The sequence below is a fragment of the Halichoeres trimaculatus genome, unplaced genomic scaffold, assembly GCF_033239565.1.
Source record: "Halichoeres trimaculatus isolate MK-OKI-2021-1 unplaced genomic scaffold, fHalTri1.1 fHalTri1_scaffold_15, whole genome shotgun sequence".
In the NCBI taxonomy this organism is placed as follows: Eukaryota; Metazoa; Chordata; class Actinopteri; order Labriformes; family Labridae; genus Halichoeres; species Halichoeres trimaculatus.
Genome location: NW_027437193.1, coordinates 26,666,749 through 26,684,012, shown reverse-complemented (window position 1 = coordinate 26,684,012; position 17,264 = coordinate 26,666,749). Strand labels below are relative to the sequence as shown.

The 17,264-nt window shown below is 41.5% G+C and overlaps 1 protein-coding gene across 9 annotated transcripts in view; it reads left to right on the top strand.

The window, feature by feature from the left end:
* The window catches only part of ptprsb (protein tyrosine phosphatase receptor type Sb), a 106,542-nt gene that overhangs the window by 22,240 nt on the left and 67,038 nt on the right, over positions 1–17,264 (top strand). For 5 of the 9 annotated variants that reach the window (XM_074688558.1, XM_074688557.1, XM_074688556.1 and 2 more), the window contains exons 3-4: positions 2,705–2,853; positions 5,064–5,205. In XM_074688558.1, coding sequence (XP_074544659.1) covers positions 2,705–2,853; positions 5,064–5,205 — 291 coding nt within the window. The remainder of the gene's footprint in view (positions 1–2,704; positions 2,854–5,063; positions 5,206–17,264) is intronic. The other 4 variants (XM_074688559.1, XM_074688555.1, XM_074688561.1 and 1 more) reach the window with 1 other exon arrangement.

Here is a 17,264-nt window from a genome sequence, read left to right as displayed (position 1 = left end):
CGATTGTTGTGGTGATTTGAAAAAATTATTTGGCTGCCTTGTATTCAAGTCCTCTTTTTATTCTGAAGAGTTTCGTTTTCATTAGTTATACGAGGTTAAAAACAAGGCTTTACATCACGTTTGACGATGATTGACAGCTGCCGTTCTTGTGAATGTTTTTTAGGGGGTTGTAAAATATGTCAGGGGCAGAGCCGAGACGAGATGAGACTCCCGAAAGAAAAAAAAATATATATTTTTGTCACCTGGCTCCACTCAGATTCTCCAAGAATCCCTCATCGTCTCTACTGCGCAGGCTCTACTGTGCCTGTGAGGGGTTATTTTGGCTTCAAAACCATACAATGGTAAATGGCGGAGCCACGCTGTCCACTCTATATTCAGTCTATGGTAAAAACCAAAATCAGCCTTGATTTGATTATTTATCAAATCTTGACGTTCTTGTTTGAGAAAGGTGCACATTTCAACCTAAAAATACCATTCTCCATCTGTGTAGCTCCACGGCGTATTTCTCAGGGCTTCATTATATTTGTACCACAGAATTATTTCTGTTGCACAACATTTGGCTGCGAGATGCAAACAGATTTGACAGCGAAGACGTACAAACAGGAAGGGATGCATTATTAAATGTGGCTTACAGGCTCTTCAGACCACAGCTGGTTGCGCTTGATGCTTTGGTCATAAGAAGTTTTTCTTAGGTGTGTCTTATCAGCAGAAACACTAGTTCACCTATAAGAAACCCAAAAGTGACAAATTAAATATGCATTTTAGTTCTTTCTCTGACAAAAGTGTGACCTGAGGAAGGAGTTTTAACAGTTTTTCTGCCCAATTACACGCTCACACCTTTCTCCTGTACCTGTGGGCTCCAGCCATACCAGAGCACAGCTGTAGTGAGTCAGGCAGATGATAACAGGTTACGGAGGTGTTTCATTAAAAAACATGCTGGTGGTAGATCATTGATAGATCTACAGTGAGTGAAACCAGTGTTTAAAGGGAAAGAGCTGCTCATTAGTCGCTCATTCTTTCAGGCAGGTTTTAAGAACTGTCCATTCAAAACAAGTCTCTGTTCAGAGCAAATCCATCCAGAGCCGATGCCTTGCAGGGCTTTTCCCTGGCTCTCAGAAGAGGCTTAAGTAGTAACATTGCCAGGGGGGTCTTTTTTTTGCACAGGGATTGATGTTGGAGCGCTTTTGAGAGAACACAGTTTTTGGACTCAACATGAAGCCAATGAAACCGTGTAGAAGCGCAAAGAATTCATTCATAATCTCACAGCCAGCTGAGACGACGTCTCGCAGCCGTGACATTTTTTGGACTTTCGATAGTTTGAATTTTTAAAATTGTTGGCACAGTGAACGGGCAATTTGCTCGATACTCTGCGTGCCTTTTTTGAGGTTGTAACAGGCAGGAAATCTTCTGCTCTGGAGTCCCAAAATGGTGGCATAAATTTGCTCTGATTGACTACACTGAGCCAGCTTTTTGCTTCTTCCTGTTGAGGATTATGGCAAGCATAAAATGAAACCACTCTAATGCTGACATTCAGAGTGGGTCTTTTGGAGTGCAGCAGGCTCAGGAGCAGTCTTTTGACATGGCGTTTTTGCAGTTACTGTTGAGGCAGTGTAGCAAAACTGGAAAGTAGTCTGCATGACTGTGAGCAGGAGCAGGGAAACGTGTTTCAGAATGTACCGGTGGTTTTTCGTTCTATAGGTGCTTCTTTTTTTTTTCTTTTTGCGTTCCTGTTCTGTCTTCAGAGCAGAAGTGAATCAACACAGCAGGACCTCACCCACCCAGACACATGGGGGGGAGTGGGAGGAGGGATCCAGGTTGCCATGGTAAGGGTCATCCTGACTTCACCCTGATGGATAGCAGCAACTCTGTAGCTGAGGAGGAGTTAAGCTGGGCACCATGGCAACAGGCCACAGACTGATAGCGAAGGGTGGGTGCGTGAAGTTGTGTGATTGATCTGACTCAGCCACTGTGAAAAATATAGGTTCAGTTCTGTTGGCTCAATATCGGACTTGGAAATTGCTGTTTTCTTCCAGGGGGCAACTGCTGCACTTACATCTCACATCAGACGCAACATAACAGCTGATACTGTGCAAATGCTCCCCCTGCAGCCAACAGATTAACACAGCTGATGATGGTGTATCCAGAGCATTTGATAAGATCGTCACAATCTGCAGTGAGTGCAAACCCCCTATAAGAGTGTGGAGAACAAAATGACACCTTTGGTATTAATACATTTAAACCAGCTATATGCTGTGAATTTCCAGGCAACACTTCTCCTACCTGTGAAACACTCATGTGCCGTGACAGCCAGCGCTGCTGCACGTGGGCTTGTACGAGGGTAGCCTGGCCGATAGGAAGCAGAGACGGGGACAGAGACACGGAGAGAGACAGGGATGTTCCTCTGAAGCCCAACCCCATCTTTTATTTATGACCCACAGGAAGTCCTTCAGCGTGTCCTCTAGATGATACCCAGGAAGTAAGCACAACACGCAGCCATCAGAGCACAAGTCAGCCTGACCAGTCACTGACAGTGAAATGGGGCGTGGTCAGCAGGGGGGTTGTTGTTGTTGCTGTTGCTGCTGCTGCTGGCGGCTGTGGAGTCAGTGTGATATCCTCTGGGTTTAAGGGTATCAATTTTCATGCTTGTCAGTTTATTTATTCCCTGTTTTTCTCTTATTTTTTTCTCCCTGTCTCTGTCTCACAGCCCCCCCAAAGTTCACCAAGATTCCCACAGACCAGATCGGAGTGTCAGGGGGTGTGGCATCGTTTGTGTGCCAGGCCTCTGGAAGCCCCAAGCCGGTCGTCTACTGGAACAAGAAGGGCAAGAAGGTCAATTCCCAGCGTATCGAGGTGGTTGTCACTGTTCACAATGGTTAATTTAAATGTAAAAAACTGTTGCTGAAATTATCTTTAGAGTTTAGACTTTTTGTGTATGCTGTGTACATTTCTAGGTGTGTAGTTGGATGATTTTTTTGTCTCTTTAAAAAGACAATGGGCCTCATTTACTGATCTTATCTTTTTATAACTACAATTCACCACTGTGCAGAATAGACCAGACTGTGCAGAACTGAAACCAGAGTAACTACAATTCAGGTGGTTGTTCTTTGAATGCAGGTGTGAAATTAAAAGGGCCGTGAGGAGTCTCTTCTAGATATATGCTTGATCATAATCCACTTTTTAAAATAAGATTATCAGACCAAATATTGCTGGTTACACATAATTATAAATCACTACTTCTTAGCTTCCAGTTCGGGTCGACCAGGACTGGATTGATTTACAGCACACCTAGGTCTCGATGACAACACGACGCTGGTTGATGTAGTTTAGTACAGAGAAGAGATTAAACACAGAAATCTGTGTTTTATCTCTGCTGAAAATGATTTCTGTGATTAATTTTGTAGTGATGGTGGACACTGGAGCCTAACTGTCAGACAGAAAAAGGACAGAAGAGCAGAAGAAAGATAAACAGGAGAGAGATAGAGCACGGGCTAAAGGCTAATTAACCTTTAGTTTGAGCTGAATCACTCTATAACATAGGGGCTAAACTGTTTGTGATAATGTAATGGCAGGACATAGCTAACCAGGATTCACTAACCTTAAACATTACGGACATGTCTTTAGCTGTGCTAAACATACACAGCTACTGAAATACTTACAAACTGGCAGTGATTACGTGTTATCACTTTAGCCTAGAAATACGTCGGGCTGCCGATAGCACTACGTATAGCTGGCTGCTACGTTTCAAACTGTAGCGCTACGTAACTTTGCTGATGAGTCCCTTATCTCAGCGCGTTGTATCCAGTAAAGAGTTGTCTTGAACAAAGAAAATTTGTTTCGATCTAATCTCTATTAAATTCCAAAACAAACTCACGCCTCACTAAAAGTAATTCACGACAGTGTGCAGAGACTCCGGGCCACAAGGTGGCGGGGGAGTGCAATTAAAACAGATCCTCCTCATAGCATCTTGGAGAAAAATATTTTACCAATAGTTATACCGAGGTAAAATCTCTCCCAATTATATGTTCCTATGTTCCTGAGTTGTTCTTTTATACCAACAAATCTTAGTTAGGAAAAGGTTGATGACTATTAGAGAAGATATTTTTATTTTACGACAGTTGGTAGATGAGGCCCATTGCTGTAAGCCTTCATTCTGGTAGTAACATGTTAATGATATGTTTTTTCCTGACAATTAAATGGTAAGGACACAGAACATAAAAAAAAATCTATTAGATTTTTAGCTTCGCTTAGCATAAAAACTTGTGGTAGGACAAAGAACAGCTACCTTTCCTTTGTTCAAAACAAGATACTTTTTTTTGGGCGAAATAGTGCTAACACTGATGCCTAAACAAAACAGGAAGTTGGGTTAGGGAACCACAATGATTTCATGTAGTTTTCATTACTGTTAAGTACATGAGATTTGATTTCATGGTGAACTTGTAGATTGATTTTACTGTGGATCTTATCACCACTTTAGGTTTAGCTGATTAGCTTTAACGTAAAGGTTGGAGCTTTTATAGAAGGGTGCCATCAGTTTCACTGTTAATTTTCATCTTAAAAGTTTTATGATTTTCTGAGCAGTTTTAAAAGCTAGCGTCCAACAAAGGAACAGATTGCATGATATTTCATATGACACAAAATGAACATATTGCTGCCCTGAGCTCTGTGCTCTAAGAGAGCTATTCCCCAGCGAGGCTACTCCACAGAGCTGTTAAATCCTGCAGCTCAATCACATTAAGAGATCTGAATGTGTATTGATGCAGTAAGTTGACCTAATGGTTAGAGATGAACCAACGTTCAACCCCAAATATTAGTTTGTTTCTACCCTGCTGAAGTGTCTTTGTGCAAGAAACCTTTTCATCTCCAGGAGCAGTAGCTGAGCCGCCTCAAGGAAGAGGGGGCAAGTAAAAAAAGGAGTCACTGAATTATTAAAGTGTTATAACAGTCACATTATTACTGCGAAAGAGACTGTGCTAAGTTTATGATCTCCAATGTTCTGGTCTTGAAGCACCTGTTAACTCTGCCGTGTCTAAAGTGTGTTGTTGTGTGGTTGTGTGGCCATCCAGACCGTAGAGTTTGATGATGGTGCAGGTGCAGTGTTGAGGATCCAGCCGCTCAGAGCCCCCCGAGATGAGAACACCTACGAGTGTGTGGCACGAAACAGTGAAGGAGAAGTGTCCGTCACTGCAAAGCTGGCCATCATACGAGGTGAGACACACAAATGCCTGCCTCACACACACACTCACTTACACACTCTGCCTTCATCCCTTTTCCGCTCTAGTGGTGCTTTCTTTCCACGTGCACACACCTGATTTCAGCTGTCGTCCCCGCTTCCCTGGTTTGTCAGTTGTAGATGTGACAATAGAGACGGGCCACACCCTGCCTCCACAGCAGGCTGCAGCCGACTGTTCTTTTTATAGTCCCGCCTGAGTGCAACAGAGCGTGATCTGGCCACAGAGAGGGCCAGCTAGCGTTGAGCAAAAGGGTACTTTAGCATTTCAGCTAAGTGTCATCACTGCGCTTCCCTGCGAGAGTGAGGGTGTTAATCTAATGTACACTGACTCCTCCGAGGGAAACTCATCTAATGTGCTGCTCCAACATGCTACAGACTAAGGGTTGCAGCATGCGGCTGTAAGCCTGGGATCTGAGCTCTGGCCATCCGCCCAGCAGCACAGCAGGACAGGACGGAGAAAGAGAGGCATGGCAGCTTGGGCTGTTACTACAAGAGGAAAAAATCAGGGGATTAGGCCTCCGTTTGGCAGACAACCTTTTTGTGCCAGGGGAAATTGAGGAAGAGAAAGGAAGAGTGAAGAAGAGGTCGAGGAGAGGTGAGAAGGAGTTTGATGGGGGGTTAGGAGGTGTGGGTGAGTTAAGTAACACAGCAGGATTGCGTGAAAGAATTGGGATGAAATGGGGTGTTGCAGGAGCAGAGGAGGGGCTGGAGGAGAGCAGGAGATGGATGAGGATTGTGGACTTGGCAGGGTTGTGTGGTAAGCAGAAGGCTGGTAGCCCAGGGAATAGACTCCTGTCCATCTGTTACCCAGCCCATCATCTCTGCACACACAGCCCCAATCTAAAGCACATTACCACATAAAACACACCTCGAGGGCGAGCCTCGCAGTGTGTGGGGCCGTATGTGCCTGTTCCTGTTTGTGCAAACTTTTCTCTTACTGAGTTCTGTTCCATGACGTTTGTGTCCCTCGTGTGAGAATTGAATCAGCTGTCTTTGATTCTTCCTAATCCTCAGGATAAGGACACAGAAGGGTTTCAGATGTACAAATTAAGCCGGGTGATATGACACGTACTAATAGGATAATAGAAATAAGTCAACCAATAGTTTTGCAGTATGGTGTTTAAACTTTTCTTTTTGCAAAGTGGAAAATAGTTCATGGTTTTTAAGGTGATGCAATAAAAACTTTTTACATTATGTTTTCTAAATTTATTTGAAATTTCCTACTCCTTTCTTGTCCTCAAAATATTTTACTCATTTAAATGAATAGTTATTCATCATTCTTTGGTTAGCTTTTAAATTTCTTAACCATCTAGAAAAGACATGATCATATTGGTGTACATTATATATTCCATAGATTATTCTATTTTATGTCTTTTTTTCATATCTTAAACATTTTGCCACAAAGACAAAAGTGTACTTGATTATATAATGAATTATGAGCTTATGCAAAAAAAAAAAAGTATTCAGTGTAGCATTAAAGGTTTTTAACCCTTTAACCTTAAGGTTTCACAGTTGGGGACTTTGGGGTCGCTCTGCAAGAAAAGGAACAAGATACATCTTATCATCATGTATAAATTTAGTCTTATGGCACACTAGATCTAAAAGGAAAAACTCGGCTACAGGCGCCGTCAAGTCATGTTTAAACCAAACTTTATGTTAGTTTGAGTAATACAGGAGTTATTACTCTAAACCAGTGACTTAAACAAGCAATACTGACACCTCTGAACAAATTTCACAAATGTTCCCTTTATATGACACCCAAATGATTCAGATATACAGATATACTCTTTTCAATATGGGTATGTCGTTTTTCTAGCAGAGACCCAAAAAAAGAGGCTAGGGCTTAAAGGGTTAAGTCACATTTTGTTTGAAAGTTGATGCATTATTTAATATTTTGCTGACTGTTGAATAAATGTAGGCACTTGAATGTGAACCATACATTTGAGGAAGAAAACGTTTTTTTTTTATTTTCTGTCATGTAAGGTAGTGAAAATGTTCAATATTAGAATAAAACATGCCTCAACCTCTTAAGCTCAGCATCCTCATATGTGGGCATTACATTTCTGCCTCAAACCCATGATACTTCTTTTTTTTTTAACTTTGACATATTAGCCACATTTAGGGTCACTGCCCACATGATTTTTTTGGTGAAATGAATACATTACACCCATTTTCGTGAAAAAAACAAACATATTTTAGTACATTAACACTACTAGCAAACAACTAATAGAAAATTCATAACACAAATAATCAAACTTCCCCGACACAAAGACCGAGTTTTGTTATACTTATTAGGTCTTATTTATCACAAATAGCAAGGTGAATTAAAAACTAGACACCAGACAAAAGCTCACAAAGCATCTCACTCGTTTCAGTGTTAGAAATTTAAAAGTGCCAAAGCCTGTGAAAAAAAAGATTAACAACTGTGTTGTTAAAAAGACACCAAGAGAAAAATAAGGAGATAAAGACAGGGATGGAGCACATTGATGATAAACAGACACATAGAGACAGTGAAGAGAGAGTGAGCTGCTAATGAATATGAAGAACACGTTGTTTTCTAATAGTTTTATAGCTGTTACACCCTGAAGAAACTATGAATAAATCCACACCTTCACACAAACCTGCAAAAAAGTACCAGATTTTTGTTTGTTTCCTGCTGAAATTCTGCTACATACACATAGCGCTCTTAGATTATCAATGACAATTCAGACAGCTTTTTACTCTTTTATGTTTTGAGGAATTGATATTTTCATTAATTACTTTTAACTGTTTGCTAAATGTTAGACTTTGTTCAGTGTCTGTTTCAAATTATATGTTATTATTTAAACCTCTGTAATGATAACTGGAATGTCAACCTGAAAAAAACACGTTTTAAGATTGATGTTAGGTGCGTTGAAAAAATAATGTACCTTTAACTTTAATGGCTGAACTTTGGGAAAAAAAATAATGAATCATCACCGTCGCAAAATTACAAAGAAGAAGGAGAAGAAGAAGAAAGAGTGCTGCTCTAAACTGCTTTGTCTGGTTTCCATACAGCGTGAACTCCACTTCCCGTCTTCTCGCCCTCCAGCGGCTCACGCAACAAAGTCTGAAGCACCGTGATTATATGTCTATTCCTAAGAGGATCTCCTGAAGACATACTTTACTTCTTTAATTATTCTGGGTTTTTTTGCCTCCGAATTTTATCAGCAAAGTTAAACGTTCTGAATATAGCCGTGAATCCTTTTTATGGGTGATTTCCTTGCCGGTTGCATTACTTGGAGTGGCTCCAAATGCAACTCATCTCACACTTAAGCAGAAAAAAACCATAAGCGTTTACCTTAAGATACCTCCGCCCACGTAACCAAAGTGCTCCACTAAAAATGAGACTCAACGCTGGTGAATGTTTGACTTTCTGTTCCTGAACGCTCAGGCAGTCGCCTATAGACTGAATGTGGTGTGTGAGGGCTCATGTTCTGTGAGTTGCTGTAAAGTCGGTGAAAACTGTGTTTGGGTCGTCGTCTTTACAAAACACGGTTCACTGGAGGAAAAAGGTCCACAAAGCACTGAAGGAGAAAGGATGCTTTCCATTACAGGCGAAACCCTCCCCCTGAAAACTCTGCTCATCCTCTGGTGTGTTTCATTGCATCATTTTGTATAATGGTTGACCGACACTAACAGCAGCGTGGTGCACTGTGAGGGCCCTGTGGTTGGCCACAGGAAATGGACTGCTGCTGCTGGTGTAGGCTGCCTAATGGATGGAGATGTGGTAGGTTATGGTCAGAGAGATCAGACTTTTTGTGCCCTGTAAAGAATTACCCTCCTCATCTCATTACCTCCTCCTGCTCTTGCTCCTTTTCCCTCCCTGAGTATGTCTGTCTTTGGCTCACAGCGATGTCCGTTTCTAATTCCTCTTCTCTTGTTTTATTCATTCTTTCATTTTCTCTTCCATCTATTCTGCCTGACCCTCACCGTCCATCCTGCGTCTCTCTGTCTCTGCTTCCTCTCTTCCTCTTGTGTTTTTACTGGCTCTGGACTGGTGCTCCACCCCCACCACCCTCACCCCTCAGAACCAACCCCATCCCCTTTCCACCCGAGCTGCTCTTTTCTACGGACACTGCAGTTGTGTTCTGCCCGAAGGAGATGTGAATATCTGCAGTTCTGCATGTTTGAAAGCCTGTGGTGGGATAAAGACTGCAGCTGTATATGTCTTTATATGTGTGTGTGTGTGTGTGTGTGTGTGTGTGTGTGTGTGTGTCAGCATGCATGCTCTGCCTTAATGATTATCTTTGTCTTTGAGTACATGCACATGGATTTCTTTGTTTACATGCGTGCGTGCGTGTGCATATCTGTGCTGCTGGTTTGTGCAGAGTAATCCTGATTATACCCACCTCCCAGTGTCCCATTTTAGGAGAAAAGGGAGGCGAGGGATGGAGGAGGGAAAATGGTGAGGGAAGTGAAGGGGGAGGAGAGATGTTCTGCCACCACGGCAAACACCCTTCAAATGAACAACAGAGTCAGATCAGTGATTCCCCCCGGGCGTCTGCTGCACTAGCAGGCCGGCGGCTCAAGCAGCGTTTCAGTCTGGAAACAACTGAGAGTATCAACTCAGCCTGCAAGAGGATTACACTCCTGGAGTGGAGAACAGGCTCTTTCATCACACATACCCCCTCATCTTCACTGTTTTTTACTCCCTCCTTTTCTTTATTCCTCTTTCCTGCAGTCTATTTTTCATGCGTGTTTGTGTTTAATAGAGTTTTGTGTGTGGGATCTTTGCGCTTTCTGGGTCTGGTCTCAGGCTGCTGGAGAGCCAAAGGAAGGGCTCAGGACGATGGGAACACATGTGGGATTTTGGCGCAATTGATCTATGATGCAAAGCCTGATTGTGCGTTTGTATTGTGATGTATTATCATAAAGGGCCATTAGCATTTAAAGTGCTCCCCTTCGCGCCCTCCTGCAGTCTATAGGAGTCAAAGCATTACAGCCTCCGAAGAGTGCTGAGCGCCAGCAGATTAATCCTGAACCTGGCTCCCCGAGATCGCGCTTTTATTCCTGCCTCTTTCATGCACATGGCCGTTCCCCACTGAAATGAACTGAAAGATGAATAGACAACCTGTTTTTTAACCAGGACAAATGATAATTTTCTCTGTGTTTGGGCGTGTGTGTGTGTGTCTGTTTGGGTGACGGAGAGAAAAACACAAAGACGGCCAGGAAAAAGGAAAAACCTGGATTCGTGTTTGTTTGTTTGCATCAAATGCGTTTTATGTTTTACTTTGAGTGTGTGCATGTGTGTGTGTATGTCCTTGTATCTGTGTGGGTGTGTGTTTGTGTGCGCACGGACGCATGAATTGCATATTTGCCCAGATTCGGTTGGCTCCACCGCCTGGTTTTGGGCATGGGGCCTGATTGCCCTTCTGCAAACATAACCAGGCCAAATTTACGCTCTCACCCTCTCCATGCACACAAACACACACACACACAGACACACACACACACACACATACACACACACAAAGCCCCAGGGAACAATGCTGGTCGTTCCTTGCCAATGTTCCCCCTAACGCTGTTGACACACAGTGTTTATACACACGCGCCTCATTTTTCCATAGGCTGTCTTATCAATTTATACAGGAGATGAAAATAAGCGGCACTTTTTGCGCAGCAGTGTTTGTGTTTGATAAATGATTCATTTGGTGAAAAGTGTGATCAAGGCCATGCCCGCAGTATCTATTTCAAGCAGCGGCTGACTCATCCAGGATCCTGGCTGAATACCTGTAGCTCCTGTTCTCCTCTCCAGTGAACTGTACTTCAGTGTCAAGCACCAATGTCTGCTGCTTTAACTGCAAACAACATGCTGCAGTGTCTTTGTATGCACTTTCTACTGTTCATCCACACTTCAAAAACTATTACAAATTTTAGTCATCACTTTAAGGTGGTAAAGGTCTTTGAAGCTTTTTTTTCCCCCGAGTCTCTTTGTGAAAAAGTTTGAACATCCCAGATTTTATTTACAGACTTTACGTGACAAAACGAAACTTTGAACACTCAAGAGATGAGCATGATGCAACCCTTAATCATGATGACAACCAGTCAACTAAACATGCTAATCAAGCCTGGTTAATCCTTCTGTGTTGATAGATAGTGGCCTATGTGGTCATCAGAACCATACACTTGTTCAATGGAGTGTCCACCTTGCGCTGCAGTTGTTGGCTCTTGGATAGTTTGACATAGACATGCACCAATCTGTGATCGGCCCATCCTTACATATGAAACTGATCTTATAAACCTCCAGGAAGGTCTGACAGCCATTGTTGCTTTTTGCTCTAAGACCTAAAACTCAGGACACTTTATTGGTTGTTTAAGTTAAAACATCAAGATTTTATTGTTTCACAGGTATTGTTCAATGATTTTCAAGAAAATAAGATTGTACCTTTGAAGGCATGCGCTGTCAGTTATAAAAATTAAAAAACAGAAATTGGTATAGGGTCAGGCTTTTTAAAGATCAGTGATCGGCCTGAAAATTATGATCGGTGCACCCCTAGTTTGACATTATAGCTGGTCCCACTGTGTTTTTAGCTTTCTTGTCTCCAGGGAACTGAGGCTGTTACCCTGGGGCGTTGTAGTTAGGGATTCACTGATACCAATCGGTGCCCCTTAAAACTGGATCGGTATCAGTGGGAAGCAATCTATGATGCCTTTTTTGTACCATCCCTCTTTGCTACTTGATTTAAAATGTTGTCTCTGATGCACTTGCTTTGTTTTTTTCTGCATCACCAGTCAACAGGGTACAAAAGTTTACATCTGAAAGTACCTGTAAACATTCTGAAGAATTGTTTCGATGGTAAACACTTAAATATTCAATAGTTTTGATAAATATTAACATCAGTAATTTCATCTACAGGAGGTCCTCAACTTACGTGGTTCTCGACTTAAGTGGTTTCAACTTTAAATAAATGTATGTAAGAAAATAGAGAAGGTTTTGAAGTGATGCTGCTCTGTTCATAAGCTCCTACGACATGTACTAGTTTTTGGGGCGTATGAATACACAGCTACGCAGTGCTATGCGATGTTCAGCATCGTCCACTTTGTCTCGATTTGCGTTGTAGTGCAGTTTGTCTGTTTGTGCGCTGTAATTTTCTCGGTATCCTCACCTTTTTGCATTATGGACACAAAATTGAATATGAATATGAAGTATGATACATTTATTTGGATAGTTATTAAGAGATTTATTTAGGGTAGAAATCGGACTTGCGCTTAATTTCGTGTTACAACACATCATGAGAACGGAACTCGTTCATAACTCGAGCATCGCCTGTTCTCATTTTTTGCCTTTTACCCAAAATATTACCAGTCTTATTCCTCAGAAAGGCATTCAAGTTATTATGTAACACTGGTATCGGATCGAGATCCGTATTGGTATCCGTTGATACCACAGCCCAGGTAGCCTATCGGTATCCATTTAATTCCTAAACAAACACGCTTAGCTGAAAGAAATTTACGACAGTGTCTGTAAAACTCTGAGGCATTCCAGTTAAAACAGATCCTCCTAATAGCATCTTTAAGACAAAGGTGATAAATGTTGCATCTGATGAAACAGTTAAAATTACTCTGGAAAACAGGGTTTGCATCGTTTCACTCTTTACATTTGGAGGTGGTGCACATCAAGCAATGTGACTAGGCTGTATGGGTTTGAACCATAAAGTGAGGACATCGCTTCTGTGATGTCACCCATTTGTTTTTAAAATAAAGTTTGAAGTAATGACACAGTGGGTTAAAGCTAAGACAACAGAGTTAATGCAGCTGTAGAAACAGCACTAGGTGCCTCGTGATTCCTGTTTTATAATCGAGAGAACCTGCTGCACCAAACTTTCCCAATTTCATCTTTCTATCCCTTAAACAAGCAATTAGAAAATGGCGCCTTGGGTACACTGAGAATTTGATGGGTATATTTCATATCTTATGTCAATTTATAAAGTAAACCCAATAAATTTTTCAAGCAAATCTTTACCACAGCCTGCCTCATTTCTGAGTAACAGAGAACTGCTAAACCTGCAGATGATTCCCTCACAAAAAAACAAACTTTAAAGCAGATATTTTATTTTTGTTTAAATCTGTGTTATTTTTTGTTTAGCCTATTCAGCAGTATCTAAAAATATATATCTGTGCAACCACTGCTGCCTCCTTCTCATCCCTCTCTTTGATGGTTCAGTACAAGGTCCACCTACACTTTATATTTGCAGCATTGATAAAGACCTGACTGGAATACAGATATAGTCCCCCCCATCCACACACACACACACACACACACATACACACACATGCACCATACACACATATACGTGCGCACGCCCCCAGCCCGCTGCAGTGGCGTGCTCTAATTAACAGCCAGGGAGTCCATGTAGTGGTAGCCGGCGGGTGATAAAAAGACCATCTGAACCCTCTCAGGAGAGGGGTGGGGTTGGGGGAGGGCAGGGGGAGCAGATGTAGGCCCAGCATATTCCTCTCCTCCAGGGAGCTCACCTCCTGACCTCCTTATCGACCCTTTCCCCTTCTTTCTTTCTCTCCCTCCGTGTTTCATCAATGGCCATACCACTGGCCTCCATTCAGGTGTATCATTAGCATTGATCAGTTGGGACAGTCTGGAAATGGAGGAGTGGGTCGAACTGGAGGGGGACGGGTTGTTGTTGTCCCTCTGCTTGGTTCATTGGCTGAGAGAAGAAATTGGAGCCTGATATCCACCTGGGCTCTAACTGGAGCTGTTCCAGGACTGATCCAGCATCGTGGATGGCTCCAACAGAGGAGCAAGCATCAGAGAGTAGTTATTTCACCAATTAATTACCCATAAGCCTTAAATGAAATTGTACTCTGGAGATTATTTCTCCTGCTTTGATGTGAAACAGTAGACCACACCACAACCTGCTCTGTATTGGCATTAGAAATGTAATAAGTTGCAAAGAGCTAATGTGGAAGTGGTGAAAATCGCAGTTCCCCAACTGTCCACTTGAGGCTGGCTCCAGAAGTACTAGAAATGACACACACAGAAACACAAACATTCAAAAAGCAGATCTGTTCAGCAAAATTTAAAGTTTTTGCTGCTAGCACAAATAAAACATCCGTCTTACCCCCGCCTCCACACCTCAAGTTAGGTTGAGTCAGCGTTTCCAACATGACACCCCCCAACAGAAGGCCTCAAAACTACACTTCAGAAACGTCAAGGAAACTAAGACCATGTATTACAGGAGACTATGGTTTTCCTCTTCTTTCCTGTCTCTCTTCTGTCCTATCAAATAAACCTCTGAAGATCCAGCGTCCACATATGTGGACATTACATTTCTGCCTCTCAGACCCATGTTCCTTCATTTTTTAACTTTGACCTATTAGCCACATTTATGGAGACTGTCTACATCATCTTTTGGTGAAATCAAAACATTACACCCATTTTAGTGAACACTACTATCAAACAACTAATAGAGAACTCATAACACAAATAATCAAAGTTCCTGTACAAATACCAAATTTAGTTATTTTACTTACTAGGTCTTCCCTATCCCAAACAACAAGTTGAATTAAAAAATGCATACCAGACAAAAGCTTGGGTCTGAAGAGGTCAATAACCCAAAACATTAGGGATGCACCATACTGTATATTTTGCCAATATCTGATGTGCTAATATTTAACAACGCATCCAGCTGATTACTGACACCAATATTTTTCTACATACCTAATGCAAAGATCTTCAAATTTCTCCTGTATTGAAATTACTGTACAGTAATTTGGTGCATACTCTTATCACATTCTTTTTGTATTATTCATTTCTTGCACAAAATAAGAAAAATAATTGACTCTTAAAACTGCATATTTGTTCTTGACGATATCTTTCAAACAAAATAATACAAAAAAGTGAAATCATAACAAAACCCACAACTAGAGCAAATGTGGCCAATTTTACAGTTCACAGAGTTCACAGGAACATGTGAGAAGTGCGACTGTACAGCAATTAAACCCAAATTAAATCAAATGGTTTGCTCATAGACGGCATATGTGCCTGAATGAGTCAGCGACATGTATCATACAAATTGCTGCTTAAACTCAAACTTAACTCAAAACAGGAGTCAAATCAAGGGGCAACAACCGGTTAGTAAAAATCAAGCCTATGCAGAAGTGCTAAAATTTGCTGTTCATCTAGAAAACACTTGAGGCTGGCTGCAGATAGACAGGAAGTCACGTACACACACAGCCTTAAAAACAGACTTTTACGCCAAAACATGGCTTGGGTCTAAAACACTGGTGGTTTAGGAGTTATTAGGATAGTCTGATTTTCATGTCATGTGACTGCCGGGTGCCCTGTAGCTGTTAAAAAGGAAACTCACAGCTGGCGTCATAAGGTCATAACCTGTGTGGCTGGGTCTGGGGATTGGCTTCATTTCACAGTATCAGGAACAGACAGGTGACGTCGTGGAGGCAATGTCCATGTTTTATACGGTCAATGGGCCAAATATGTGACCACTCAATCTGCACTGGGTAGAGATGGGTACCTTTTACATTTGAAACGATACAGTACCAATTTTCAGTACCTGGCAATCAGTATTGGTGCTTAACAGTTCAAACAAATTGATACTTTTTGTGTTCATATGGTAAAAAATATCAATTATCCTTCAGTATATAACCTTGCAATGCTGTGTTTATGCCCAGCATGGAAAGTAGCCTACTCTTCCACTCCCTCACAGTCACAAGGATGCGTTTGGGTACCCAGAGATGGTACCTTTTCATTTTTTGTTAATCAGTACCCAGTACTTTTATCATTTTATTTATAGTTTTTTTGTTTAACGATACAAGAAAAACAAGAGACTGAAAGGGGGAAAAAAAAGGAACAAACAGGAATGCACACTACCATAGACAGTACAACAATAATAGAAAGGTCAAAATCCATGGCAGTCCAGAATTGATATTTATAAGGGATGACAGTACAGTCCTTAAGTCTAAGATTAAATTGAACATCTAAGTGCACAGTTTGAGTATTGATTCCAAAAGGGAAGACCTTGCGAGGACCCATAACTGATAACATCACTTATACACATTATCAAAACCTCACAGTACAACAAAAAATATACATACTTTGTCTGTTAATGGACTGTTCCTTCCCCTTTTTCATATATTCAATAAAGGGTCCAGTACCTGTTACTTTTGACAGAAATCAGAACTTAAAAAGGTGGACTTCTTCTACACCGTACAGCTCTATGAGCTACAAACAATGTGTAACAGAAAAAGCACAAAACATATAAGCAGCAGCTTTAGTTCATGGTGCAAAGGTCTGGCATTTAATCAAGTGTGCTGCCGCACATTATTTTATCTGTTTGTTTATCCGTGGATATCAGCATATTGACCAGTATCCAATGTTTCATTTTTAAGCCAATATCCGCTGATACAGATGACGTACCAATATTATTGTGCATTCCTACAAAACATAACTTAGAATTCAAAAATGACAGAACTAATAGAGAAAGTAATGTTAGTCAAAGCTAAACAACAAGAAGTTTTTTTAATGTTTCTCAGAGATCGATCACCTAACTGCAGCCATTGGCCCAGCGATAGAGAAATGCATTTCTCTGTCATTTATTCATTAATGAACTTTATAACAGGAAACCAGTCACTGGTAGAAGTCTCCTTCCCATCAAAACAAATCAACGTAGTGATTAAAAGCAGTGAAAATACTGAATAAAGCTGTTTCACCATACAAATCTGTGTGTCTAAAAACCCCAAAGCAAACACAAGTGAGAGAAATGTGTTAAACAAATTATTCACTCTCTGTGCCTGGAGACGAATAGAATCAGAATCACCTTTATTGGCCAAGTATTTTCAAGAATACAAGGAACTTGACTCCGGTTTAAACTGGTGTGTGTTTAAACTCCGGTGTGTGTGAATAGTGATCACATCAGAACCAAGCACAGTTACTACAGCTCCCCCAGATCTTAAATCTGTGCCCTGCGTAAGTTCAGGCAATGCAGGTGGATTTTATGACACTTCTAGCACCATCCATCCTACAGTCAGACTCATCACC